The sequence below is a fragment of the Mandrillus leucophaeus genome, unplaced genomic scaffold (assembly GCF_000951045.1).
Source record: "Mandrillus leucophaeus isolate KB7577 unplaced genomic scaffold, Mleu.le_1.0 Scaffold172, whole genome shotgun sequence".
Taxonomy (NCBI): Eukaryota; Metazoa; Chordata; class Mammalia; order Primates; family Cercopithecidae; genus Mandrillus; species Mandrillus leucophaeus.
Window position 1 is genome coordinate 2,965,089 of NW_012101721.1, and position 13,458 is coordinate 2,978,546.

The window sequence follows — 13,458 nt, forward strand, 5'->3', positions numbered from 1 at the left end:
TCTCAGCTGCTGTCCTCTCAAGCACATAGAGCAGCTTTGCAGGAGTTTATTTTTCCTCTTTAGAGATATGATTAGTTTCACAAAATCATATTTACACATAAACCTCAGAAGATATAATTAGTGCCATTGAGTCCAAAAATCCAGACACATTCCCCACTGTCATCAAAAAAAATACTTCCAGCTCTTTCTTCAGGGAGTAGGCACTTCCCACCTGTCGGGTCCTGATGTCCAGAGGCTGCGGTGGCCTGGAACCCTGTGTCATGGAATGGAGAGAAAACCCAAGGCTAAAGTTTCTTCCCTGTTCGGGGAAACAGCTTTGGGATCCTGAAGACCAAGAAGGCCTGTGTCTCCTTTGCTTTTTGGGTGGAATGTGTGAGGACTCTGGGGAGATGGATGGTTTTGTTCTTAGGAGACTAAACAGAAATACCTCTGCATTCATGGCTACTAAGAAAATGACCCATTCTAGCTGACAGCTGAGGCCAGTGGCCAGCTTCCTGCTGCCAAAGCCCGGAGACAGTTGGCCAGAGCTGGGTTCTCCAAGCAGAGTTCTTCGCCATCTCAAAAGCCTTCCTGGGGGAATGCACTAGGATCTTCAGTGCGAGGTCGGCAGGGACCAACCAGGGAGCCTGAGGAGGAAGGGCTAAGAGGCAAGCCAAGGTCCCAAAGGGACTGAAAACGTGTGCAAGCTGCACCCAAGGGTCTCAGGAGTCGTTTGCAAGGGATCCTCTCTGGCATGCTAGGCTGATGGCCCATTCCCCAAACTGAAGTTTGAAATATGGATCGATGGAGAGGGACAGCCACCAGAGAAGCACTACAGTGCCTGGACAGAGACCCTGGGGCACAAAGAGCCATCACTACCACCACCCTCCCGCAAACACAGGCTGCATGAAACGTGAAGAATGTGTGGCCCAGCTCTGGTGCTGGTTACTTGGTTACATGTTTCCTCCACTATCTATCTGGCATGATACATGGCTCGCAGGCTGCTGGGCCTGGCCTGGTGCTTGGCAAAGCCTAGTGAGCTGGGTTGGGAGTGGGGTGGCTGGTGGGGTGAGCCCCAGGTAGTGTTGGCTGTAGTTCCCATCTTCAGTCTGCAGTCCTGGGTGGCTTCAGTTGGCCCTGAGAGCACAGGAAGCTTTAGACAAAGTCTACTGGTAGGGCAGGGCTGCCAGTTATGGAAGCAGGTCGTTGTGGAGGAAAGATGAATTAGAAGTGCCCATATTTCAGTCTAGGGTCATTGTTCCCACATTGACTTAATGGCAGAGCTCCACACGGGTCCTTGCTTCCTGCATCATGACCACTGTCTCCCAGACACTGCTGGGAACCACCAAGAGGTCGATTGGTCCATCCCAGGCAACTAGTGTCAATCATAACCATGGGTTGATCTCCCAGGGGCCCCAGAGAGCTGAGTCCCGGTCTCTCTGTGAAACCATCAATAGCCGAAGACCCTGGGGGGATTGATGGGCACCAGGGAAGTAAGACACAGGCTGAGTCTTTCAGAGTGTGTCCAGCCAGAACCAGGGTGCCAGGTGCTAGAATGTGAAAGTGCATGCCTGTCTGCGGGGGCATTTATCCTGAGTGTGAGTGTGCCTGAATGTGCGTGTGTGCACCTCTGAGTGAGTCTGCACTCACTTCAGGTTTTCCTGAAGTCTGGTCCAAGCAGGCCTGAGCTCCTAGATGGTGAGTATTCCCAGACCTTTCACCTTGCCCAGTGGGCCTGGGGAGGCCTCCATGTCTCTGGAGTCACCCGGGCTTCACTCGTCTTTCTGGGGTGCAGTGAGGAGGGTAAACCATGAACCCAGGGTGCTCTAATGCAGGGTTCCTTTGGGATCATTCCTAAAGAGGGAAAGAGGAAGTGGAGAAGTATAATGGGGATGCTATTGTGATGGACAGCCCAACAAGCCCCAAGAAAGCCCCAGAAACCCTCCACCACCCCATTTTGGGCCCCTGTCCCTGAGTACTCCAGGAGCCACAGCCCCGCCTGAAATCAGTGGTCACTGCCTGCCTGTGCTGCAGAGCCTCTTGCCCTGGTCCAGGAGAAACACAGCAGTGCCCTCCAACTGCCTCATTAGCCAGTGTTCTCAGACAGGCGGGGCTCAGTCTGCTCCCAGGACTCACGGAAGGCCAGCTGACCAGGCTCACCCTCATCCCCCAATCTGTGAGGTGACGTTGTCATCCCTCCCTCTGGAAGGTATAGAGAGACCCTGTTTTCTCAACTCTGGGCCATAGAGAGGCCCCAGGAAGGTGTCACTCTGGGCATGAATGCCATGACTCAGTCCTCTGGGACCTCCCCACCCCCAGAGGCTTTTGCTGGTAGGGTCCGGAGGTCTCGCATCTCAGTCTATTAACCATCAGCCATCTCTCTCCCTCTCAAGCCAACGGCAGCCCCACCTCAGGCCTGAGCACCGGGGCCATCGTGGGCATCCTCATCGTCATCTTCGTCCTGCTCCTGGTGGTCGTGGACATCACCTGCTACTTCCTGAACAAATGTGGCCTGTTCATGTGCATTGCGGTCAACCTGTGTGGAAAAGCCGGGCCCGGGGCCAAGGGCAAGGACATGGAGGAGGGCAAGGCCGCCTTCTCGTGAGTGCAGACCTGTCCACCCTGCTGAGGTTTGGGCTCTGCTCCAGCCCAGGGACCCAGCAGCTGCACCACCCCGAGCCATCAGCTGGTGCCTGTCGTGACCTTTCCTTACATTGCATGTTCTCCATTTGGAACCCTGAGGGGGGAAAAACATTAGAGAAAAGCTTCTCAAAGCATGGTCTTTGGGGGTTACCTGTTTGAAACGTAGACTCTGGAGCCCAATCCCAGATCTCTTGTATTAGAATCTCCCCAGAGTGTGAAAATCCCTGTATATGTCAAAATGAGGGAAACTGTCGGAACTAAACCTGGAGAGGAGCTGCCCTGGGGTGGGGCAGCATTAGAGGGACACACTCGCCTTGCTTTCGCACATCATTTATTCATTCATTCATCCATCCATCACTCAACAAATATTTAGCAAGCAGCTGCTGCAGGCAAGGCACTGTTCCCAGGCACATAGGTACAGCAGGGAACAAAACAAAAAGAAATTCCTGTCCTTATGGAGCCGATGATCCAGATACTGTCCCTCCAACAGCATCTTGGAGAATCAGATCCTAAGCCAGTTAGCAGGAGCCTTCGAAGACTGTCACTGGGTGGAGCAGAGCTGGAGCAAGCCAGAAAGGGACCGAGCAAGGAAATAAGTTGTTTAGCACCACCACATGCCAGGCACTGTATATGCATATACATGTATGTGCGCATACTTAGAAATGTATATGTAGGGGTGACTCACGCTTATAATCCCAGCACTTTGGGAGGCTGAGATGGATGGATCATTTGAGGTCAGGAGTCTGAGACCAGCCTGGCTAACATGGCAAAGCCCTGCATCTACTAAAAATACAAAAATTAGCCGGGCGTGGTGGCATGCTTCTGTAATCCCAGCTATTAGGGAGGCTGTGGCTGGAGAATCACTTGAACCCAGGAGGCGGAGGTTACAATGAACCAAGATCACGCCACTGCACTCTAGCCTGGGCGACATAGCGAGACTCTGTCTCAAAAAAAAAAGAAAAAAGAAAAGAAAAGAAAGGAAAGAAAAGAAAAAGAAATGTGTGTATACCTGTGTGCAGAGATAGATGTATGTATTTGAGCAATGACCTGTGTCAGGCACTGTGTTTAGCACTTCCCATGCATCCTCTCATTGACTTCTCATAATAACTAGGCAAGGTAACACTGTTTTTGCCTCATTTTACAGATGAAGGAACTGAGGCAGGGTGATTAAATCCGAAGCGCAAGGTCACACAGCTAGCAAGAGTTGGGCTGAGACTCATACATTTGAATCTGTTGGCTCTCTATGGCCACAGTGCCAGCCTTGGATTGAGTCATAGCTGCTCTTCTAGGGGAGCCTCTCCCTGCAGCTGCCCTAGGGTCTAACCAGCAGTGCTGTCTCCACAGGAAAGACGAGTCCAAGGAGCCCATCGTGGAGGTCCGAACGGAGGAGGAGCGGACCCCAAACCATGACGGAGGGAAACACACAGAGCCCAACGAGACCACGCCACTGACGGAGCCCGAGTACGTGGGCCGGGAGGGGCTGGCACCCGCTCCATAGAGACCCCCACACCCACCTCCCCACCCTATCCCCACCTCCCGTGCCCCTACCCACAGCTCCCGGCCAAACAGTTCTGGCCGAGATTCTAAACCCTTGGCCACAAGACCTGCTTGGCTAAGAAATGCCTGACCTCACTCTGTCCTCAGAGAGAAGGCATTTTGGTGCTGTTTCGGTGGCTGTGGGTACCCTTAGAAGGCTCCTGTATGAGCGGGGATCCCTGGATCCCTAGCCCCTGTTCTCAAGTTGTACACATATTCTGGAAATGACTTAAGGTGGCAAAATCTCAATGAGGCTTAGCAGAGTCTGCTTAGGATTTCTTGAAATTCTAGGGTTTTGTGTTTTCCTCCTGAAAGGATAAGGGAAGCCAGGGACCTGGTAAAGTTCCTGGCCCCTCCTCTGTTCAGAAACCTCGGGGACCCACAGAGCCCCTGACCAGTTGTGGTTGTAATGCCTGCCTAACGGTCAAGGATCCTATGGGCTTAAAGGGAATGGAGTTTCAAGGAACCACAAAATCTGTGGCTGGAAGAACCCACAGCTCCCAGGAGCCATTCTGAGTACTCATGATCTGCCTTACTCGTGACTTTTCCCATCAGTGCCCTGGGGAGCCCTGCAGGGCAGCTGGGCCCAGTTCCTCTGGGACCTAGGAAGCCTAGGGCAGGTGGATGCTGAACAGAAGCCTGCCCCTCCTTGAGTCGAGATCCAGGGCAGGGATCAGGAAGCCCTAGGCAGGTCTGCAGGGACTTCAGGGAAAGGGAGCTCTGTGCAGAGAGCTGGAGGGACATCAGTGGGGAAGGGCTAGCAGGTCCCTTTTGAGACCGCCACGTTCTCTGTCGTCTCCTGTGTCCTCTTCTGCCCACCTGGGCGTGTGCTTCCTCTCAGCATCCTTCTCTCTGTGTGGGCCTGTGTCCATGCCTGTGCCTAACTGCATGCCCCCACCCCCATGGTCCCTGTCCTGGGCTTCAGCCCTCCTCCTCGCTTCTCTGTCACGTCTCAGCTTCATTGTCTATTCTCTTCTACTTCCTGTCCTTCCACAGGCTGCCTGCCGACACTACGGCCACTGTCGAGGACATGCTGCCTTCTGTCACCACCGTCACCACTAACTCTGACACTATCACCGAAACCTTTGCCACTGCTCAGAACAGCCCCACCAGTGAGACCACCACCCTGACCTCCAGTATTGCCCCGCCGGCCACGGCCACGCCTGACTCAAACTCTGTACCGGCTGGCCAGGCCACCCCTTCCAAGGGGCCCAGCGCCTCTGCCTCCTCCCCAGCCCCAGCTTCAGCCCCTAAGGTCGCCCCCCTTGTTGACCTGAGCGACACCCCGACCTCAACCCCTGCCGCTAGCAATTTGTCTTCTAGTGTCCTGGCTAACCAAGGGGCTGTCCTCAGCCCAAGCGCCCCTGCTAGTGTTGGGGAGGCCTCTAAGGCTCCTCCGGCCAGCAAGCCCACCCCTGCACCAGTCCCCACCCCGACTGGGGCAGCCAGTCCTCTAGCAGCAGCGGCTGCCCCTGCCACAGAAGCCCCTCAGGCCAAGCAGGAGGCTCCCAGCACCAAAGGCCCGGACCCGGAGCCCACCCAGCCCGGAGCCTCGAAGAGCCCGGCCGAGGCAGCCACAGCCCTTGCTAGCCCGAAGAGCGAGGCTGCCTCCGTCAGCACCACAAACCCTTCCCAGGGCGAGGACTTTAAAATGGACGAAGGGAACTTCAAGACCCCAGATATTGACCTTGCAAAGGATGTTTTTGCAGCCCTGGGCTCTCCTGCTCCCGCCGCTGGGGCCAGTGGACAAGCCCCTGAGCTTGCTCCTTCCACTGCAGACAGCTCTGTTTCGCCTGCGCCAGCAAAGACCGAGTACGGGCCTCTCTTTGTCTGCTGTCATCGGGTTGTGTCCTGTGGTGGTGTGCATTTGTGCTGTGTCCTCCTTCTTAGATGTGTCTTCAGCCTCATCCAGGGCTTCTCTGAGGCGACCGTCAACCAAGGGGCTGGGACAAGGCAGAGAGAGCAGGACAGGCAGCTGGGCCCCAGGAGCAGCCGCCTGCTGGCTAATTAGGCCACGTTAATTATGTTTTATCCTTATCATCCTAGCAGCGGCTTCTATTTTCCCTGGGGGAGCCCTTGCAGTCGGGCCACTGATGAGAATAGCTTGGGAAGCAGGCTAAGAAGGCCAAGGTGCCCTTATCAGCCACCCTGGGGCCCCCAGTCGGTGTGTTATTCAGTGCCAGGCTGAGGCCCCACCAGAAAGACACTGATATGCAGGAAGAAAAGAGGTAGGCCCCAGGCCCGTGGCAGGGGAGGGTGCAGTCCAGAGGCCCCCTCGCACTCTGGCTCGGATGCCCACCCTCCCCTTCCAATCCCGGCCCTCAGCCCACTCTTGCTTCTCCTGCTCTTAGAGTGGCTGGGAAGACTCGGGGCTCCCAGCATCACATGGCTGCTGGGTCTCTAAGTTCCGGAGAAAGTCCTTAACCTTTCAGGTTTGTAAGTGTCTTGCCAAAATTCAGTGGCACCAGCTGAGGCTGGGGTCTGTACCTGTCCCCATGCATCCTCAGACCCGATTCCCTTTGCTGGAACTGATGGAGGCAGAGTCAGACCTAGATTTTTATAGAGGCTCCTGTGGCTGCTCCCCAGATAGGCTGACATGCTGCCACCATGGGCTGCAAGGGGCTCTCGCCAGGAGCCCTGAATCTCAGCATCAGGAGGGAAAAGGACTCTGATGGCACTGCCCACTCAGCTGCCCTCAACTCCCGCATAGCCACCAGGTCCACTCCAGTCCTCCACCAAGCTGCCATGAGAAGCTGCCTCCATCAGTGTTTTCTCACCCTACCCGGGCAGGCCCTAAAGGCATCATCCTGCAATAGCACAGGGTGGGGTGGGGAAGGGACAGGCAAGAGTGGGTTGCAAAGGGGCCCCTGAAATCAGTGCTGGGAGCCCAGCCCAGCCCCGAGGCTGCATTTACATCCAGCTGCGCTGTTGCCACTGCAGCTGGTCAGGGTGAGGAGGAGCTGCCTCTGCTGCCCCCTTCCACCACCCCAGGTAAAAACACAGCCTCTGGCATCACCTTAGGGCTGGAAGAGGAGAGGACTCGTTCTTCTGACTCAGTGCTTCTCAACTATGGCTGCACATTAGAGTCACTTGGGTGCTTCTAAAAGTCATCGTGTCCGGACCAATTAAATCAGGATTTCCGGGAACAAGGCCCAGGCATGGGTGATTTTTAGTGCTCCCAGGTGATTCTGATGGGCAGCGGTTGGAGCCGGGTGCTGACACTGGAGAACCCCCTCCTCCCCGCTGTCCCCAGGGCCTGGATACAGGGGCGAGATGTTTGCAGACCGTGGTCTCAGTGGTGCTGTTTTCCTGATTCTCTGCAGGAAGGGCCCTGTAGAAGCAAAGCCAGAGTGCCAGGAGACAGAAACGAAGCCAGCGCCAGCCGAAGTCAAGACGGTCCCCAATGACGCCACACAGACAAAGGAGAACGAGAGCAAAGCATGATGGGTGACGAGAACCGAGCAAAGATCAAAATAAAAAGTGACACAGCAGCTTCACCAGAGCATTTCCAACACCACAGACACACACACACACACACACACACACGCACACACACACACATCTCATTTCTCTAGTGTCTTTTGCCTTTAAAAAAAAAACTAAACAGATAAAACATGGGAATCTTATAGAAAGGGTCCCTTTGTTAGCACTCACTTGTAAGAAAATGAGACAAAAAGGTTAAACCCACAGCCAAACTAGGACACTCCGTTCCCTGAAACCATTTAAAAATCAGACAAAAGGACCCCAAATTAAGAATCTAGGAAGCTCAGAAACAAAATCTAGGTTCAGGAAGACCACACTTGGTGTTACCCGATTGGCACAGACCAGTTTCAGAGAAATAACTTTCAGGCACTAAGACTAATCGAATGAACAAAGTCCACAGTTTATTTTTATACTTTCAGTCAAGTTTGAACTCTGTAAAACCTCATAAATAAGTTATAATTTCTGTTCACTTTGTATTTGTTCAGTATGCAAAGTGTGTCACCCTTTCTAGCTGAATTCAATTCCCACGTAGACTCTTATTTTGTAGGAAGAATGCCAAATTGCAGCTTCTGGGGGTAGATCTCAATTTGCAGTATTCAGACTTATTTTTCTTTCTTTTACATTCTTTTTTTTTTCTTTCTGCCAACTTTGTTTTCCAGTGTTTACAAGGTGACAGATGTTCGACTTTGGTTGTGTTTAAATGTCCATGTGAAATAGCTGCCTTTTATTTTTTAAGGTAACAAATACCACCTAGAGGTAGGTAGGATCATCCCACGCTTGCTTTAGCACAGGACGACTTCACAAAACATGATTGTTTACAGCTGCTCTTCCCCTCTTTTCTGACCTGCAGTTTTTGCCTGGGTCCCACTCAGGTGAAAATGCATCTCATTCTGGAATGGTTTTGCTTTTTCAATTTTTGGTTACTTTTGTGTTTCTCTGGGGGTTAGGCCACTTTCTGATTAGCCGCCACCGGCCTGCATCTGTGAAAAGGGATCTGCTCCCAGGCGTTCTCACCCTTCTTTTGAAGGGCTCCTTAGGCTTTGTTGAATGAAGCAGAGAAGATTGTATAGTTGGGGCTGGTCTTGGTGAACACACATTATTACCCCACACATCCCCTTTGTGTAGAAAGCCAAATAAAATATATACATACCATTTCCTTTTGAGCCCAGAATCTAGATTTGAGCGGAAGAGCATGTGTGCTTCAGGGAATTAGTGTCTTTTTTTGGAAATCTGTTGAAGTAAAGTAACATCGGCCTTCTGTTCACTTAGGCAGCATTTATAGAAACAAAAGAGAAAAGAAACAACCTACTGTCTGGAGTCATAACACAACTTTCCTGGATTGGAAACCAAGTGGGGGAAAAATACAGAAACTTTAAGGGGGATGGGAGGGCGGGGAGAAGGGAAAAGCCAGCCCTTTGTATAGAAATTTTGCTTTTTTTTTTTTTTCCTCATTCTACTTTAGAACTGCAAGCTTGTGCACTGTGGATGCGTGAATATTTTAGTGTGAAACGTGTTTTTGTCATAGTATTGAAATAAAACTTCAACATAGTTTGGTTGTGGAAGGTATAGCAGATAGTTCAGAAAAAAATATTCAGGAAACAAAAATCACTCTTAAAAGGAATCGAAGCCTTTAAACAAAGAAAATGAAATACAAATGATGATGATGATGAAGATGACGCTAAGTAAACAGAAATCAGTACTCCGCATGCGCTCCTCTCCTAAGGTACAAAGCAGCAAGAGGTTAGGGTGGCAAGGCTGCCTCTGGGTCGATTCTGTGGGCCAGTCTCCCCAATGTTCTGACACTTCTGCAGTCCGATCAGTGGCGATGCTAGATTATACTTTCAAACTGTGAAGAATACTGGTCTTGTCATTTGCTCCATGTGGGGTTATGTTGCATTTTCTCAGCTCCTGGGGATGGAAATGGAGGATCCCAGAACACGCAGCCCTGGCCCCTTTGATTCTAGGGCCAGCACAGATCTCTGGTTCAAATGCACAGGCCCTCAGGATAGAAGAACATGAAGAGAGATCTTGGAACACACAGTAGAATATGAGAGCCTGGGGGTCTGAGACCGGGAGGGCCCAGCAGTGAGGGGCAGGCTCTTCCAGTCACCAGGCTGTTCAGCGGACTCAGTTCCTCATCTTGTAGTGTCGATGGCTTTGCCACATCAGGCCAAGCCCATGCCATGCCTTGTCAAGACTGTCAAAGTGGTTATGGTTAGGTCAACTGATTTTGGTTCTGATGGTTAGAAAGAAACAGGTCAGCTCTCAGATCACCTGGCCCGGGGCAGCTGACCCCCTAGAACCCTGGCTCTGCCATTAGCTAGGACCTAAGACTCTGCCCACATTTGGTCTGTTCTCTCCCATTACATGTAGGTTTGTCTTAGCATGCAAGAGTTTTCCTTTTTTAAAAAAAAAAGTAAATAAGCAATGCTTTCTCTAAAATCAAAGAGGGAGTCATTTTATTCCAAGATGTTTTATCTTTTATGTTAAGAGATCAAAGCTTATAATTTTCTTTTTTTTTAATTTTTGAAGGAGGGATCAACTCCACCAGTTTCCAATGTCTATGTGTCTATGTGTGTATGTGCCATACATATGTATTCACATGAAGACCGGCATGGCCAAGTTCTGCTGGAGGAGCACTCAAGTGTGATGAGCAGGGCCACTGGACCCTGCAGGGCTGTGGTGTACATAGTGCAGCTTTGGAGGTGGAACTCTATTTTCACACTTTTCTATGGAGCCTTCCGAGTCCCAGGTTTTCACTCGAGGCGTCTGTCTGGACGGCGGTTTTCAGACCTCCATTAACATCCCTACCCAGCATTCTGTACTTCGGGGGCCTTCTCTCTTGTTATAAAACTTTTTACCAAGTGAAACATCGATACCACCTTTGTTTCCATTCTCACTGGTGTAAATACTGAGTACTAACTGAGAATTTTGACTTTGCATTCTGTCAGAATACTTGTGTTCAATAAAAATTGAAAGAAAAAAAGTTATTATGATCATACTGGGGTTTATTTCGATGCGGTGAGAGTCTGTTCTGTGCATCAGATGTGGACATGCGTGTGGTAGTTCCTTTAGGACCTTGCGTGCGAGGAAGGTTAGTGAAGTCTCAGTGTCTTGAGTTCATGTGTTGCCTGAATGATACTTTCTGTATTTTTTCTCGCAGGTTGATAGATGAGAGCGCTAATTTAGAAGGGGCAGACATCAGATTCAGAAAGGTTTCCTTCAAACCCTGGTTCTGCTGCTCCCTGTTTGACCTTGAAAGAGTTGCTTAATCTCCCGAAGATTCAGTTTCCTTTTCTGACGCACAGGAAATACCAAGAAAAGAGAGTTAGGGTGCTGGTTGATGAATGAAACCATGTACATGAAGGCCTAGTGTCTGCTTTCTTGGCACACAGTGGGAACTCGATCAGTGAGATTTGATGCTGTTGGCATCCCGGGTGTGCGATACCATCAGACCTAATCGTAGTAACAGTCAACACCTGAACTTCAAGATTTCAGCAATAAGGTAATGGCATGGAGCTTATTCTAAAATAAGTAATACCTCCCTCTTACTGCTTTGGCCTGTCTCTCAGTGTTTAGAGCCATCATTCAGCCCCTGGAGTTTATTATGTCTCTAAGCTAGACAAAGAGTGAATATAACATTGCCTCAGCTAAGCATTCTCTTGTATATGCTCCTGGCTGTGTCTGAAAGCAGCAGCTGCTAGAGTTGGAATTGTCCATTAGGCTGTGGAATTGGGAGTTCCTGGACGAGACCTGCTATAGAACCAAGGCTAAGGTAAAGCAAGGGAGAATCCAAGGGCACAAAATGTAAGGAGGTGCTCACTCTCGAGGCCAACCCTGCAGTTACATGAATCTGAGAGTGATACGTCCTTCAATTTTGCATCCTTCAATTTTGCCTCGCTTGCCTGTAATAATGACACAGAGCCATATCCATCTATGTGATTTTCTTTGCTCCAGATTTCAGCTGCATATGACAGGCTAAGACTAAAACAAATTGTTTACAAGATTTGGAGAAAACATGAAATGATGACACTCTCCGTTCGTCCATGGGGGCTTGCTTCCAGAGCCTTTCCCCTTCGGGCTAGTTTCCTCTCAGATTCATTCAGTATTCATAGAGCATCTCCAAGGTGTTTGGGTTACTGGGATATGGCAGTGAGCAAGGCAACTCTTTCTCATGTAGGTTACATTCAAGCCTGGGAGTGGGGCAGACAGCAGACAAGTAAACATCCAATGTGCTGTGGTGGTTCTCCCTTTCTTCATTCTAGACACACAGTGGGATTCCCCTCACTTAAAGGTAGGCATGGCCAGATGACTTGCTTCAGTAAATGGAATATGAACAGAAGTAGCTCGTGCCACCTCCAGGCAGAGCCTTTGTCATGCCCGTTTCCCCCACACCCCCTATAGCAATCAGCAATGCTTCAGGCGATGGAAGTGCCATCACCTGGGCCCAGAGTGAAGGTTGTGAACAGGTGCTCCATGATGGACATGGAGTGTGTGAGAGGGATGAGCCAGTGGTTGTTGGTAAATGTTTAATGGCCAACTCTCCAAGGGAGAAGGGCAGCGTGTGTGTGTGCACACATGTATGTGTTTAACTTATAAAGGATGCCATTGACAAATAATAAAATATACAGTATTCTACATTGAAATTGCATCTATCCAACTGATACCCACAGAATGCTTTGGTTCATTTTTTGCTGAAGTCTTGTATCCATAATCAGTTTGTGGTTCCCATTCACAAAGGACTGTAGTTCCAACCTGCATGTTGGCTGATGCATTCATTTATGTTAACAAATAAGATGAAACAATAAAGACATATGTTAGAACTTCACTCATCCATCTATGATGTGAATGACTTCTTTGTTGAATCGGGGTAAGTTTTTGAATACTAGAGAAATACTGCCTCAATTTTTTGTGCCGTTTGTTCACAGTGTAACAGCTGCAGACATGGCACACTTGTGAGTTTAATCTGAATCATAAAATATTTCCCCATTACTTCCATAAGTCTAGACAAGCACTAAAAAAAAATAAATCAAACCTTGATTTGTAGCATTTACTGACTTCAGCAGTGTGTAAATACTCTCAGTATGACTGATTTCAATATGGCATCACCAGACGAGGAGTTAGGTAGAGATGCATAGTAGCATGTCATTATATAATACTGTATTTCCACCATGCAGATACAAGAGAAATAACATCAAGTGCATAGGTAATAGTAGTATGTAGTAATAATAAAATTTTTAATATATCAATAATAGTAGTAAAATAAGTAGTAATATAATTAAGAAGCGATGCATTTTGAGTATTTATTGCCTTTGGTTTTAATATAATTTACTTAATTATAACTTTATATAATTTAACTTTTTATAAATTATATATGTTTGTGTAACAACTGGCTCACAAATTTCCTGAAAAGTTAGCAGTTGGCTCTCTGGAGCCAGTACAAGCTGGCTCCAGCATATCACTGGAAAACCCTTTATATTATAAACCACTTAAATTTGGGATTTGTAACCTTACCATTATTTAGCCTATCATGGCTAACTCAGGGAATGGTAAGTGCAGAGGAGAACAGTGCATCTAGGTAAAGGGGTTATGGAGTATTATTTTATATAGGGCAATCAGTGTAGTACTCTCTGAAAAGGTGACATTTGAGCAGTGACCTGAAAGAAGCAAGGAACGGAACTGTGCAAATATCTGAAGGAAGATATTTCAGGCAGAGAGAACAGCACGTGCAAAGGTCCTGAGGTAGGGACTTGGCTAGTGTCTTCGAGGAAGAGCAAGAGGCCAGTGTGGCTGGAACAGAAAGCAAAAGATGGGGTG

At 49.4% G+C, this 13,458-nt stretch overlaps 1 protein-coding gene and 1 long non-coding RNA gene across 5 annotated transcripts in view; one reads left to right on the plus strand and one right to left on the minus strand.

Moving 5' to 3' along the window:
- The window catches only part of NCAM1 (neural cell adhesion molecule 1), a 313,732-nt gene extending 303,105 nt beyond the window's left edge, over window positions 1–10,627 (plus strand). For 2 of the 4 annotated variants that reach the window (XM_011977015.1, XM_011977016.1), the window contains 3 exons: window positions 2,373–2,580; window positions 3,967–4,083; window positions 7,482–10,627. In XM_011977015.1, coding sequence (XP_011832405.1) covers window positions 2,373–2,580; window positions 3,967–4,083; window positions 7,482–7,602 — 446 coding nt within the window. In that variant the 3' untranslated portion in view covers window positions 7,603–10,627. Of the gene's footprint in view, window positions 1–2,372; window positions 2,581–3,966; window positions 4,084–5,154; window positions 5,971–7,481 lie in introns of all 4 variants that reach the window. The other 2 variants (XM_011977014.1, XM_011977018.1) reach the window with 2 other exon arrangements.
- LOC105537423 lies at window positions 1,717–6,119 on the minus strand. The gene is made up of 3 exons (XR_001005710.1): window positions 5,846–6,119; window positions 2,389–2,716; window positions 1,717–1,833 (listed from the first exon to the last, which is right to left on the minus strand). It is a non-coding gene; the product is annotated as an uncharacterized LOC105537423 (long non-coding RNA).
- Window positions 10,628–13,458: the final 2,831 nt, after the last annotated feature.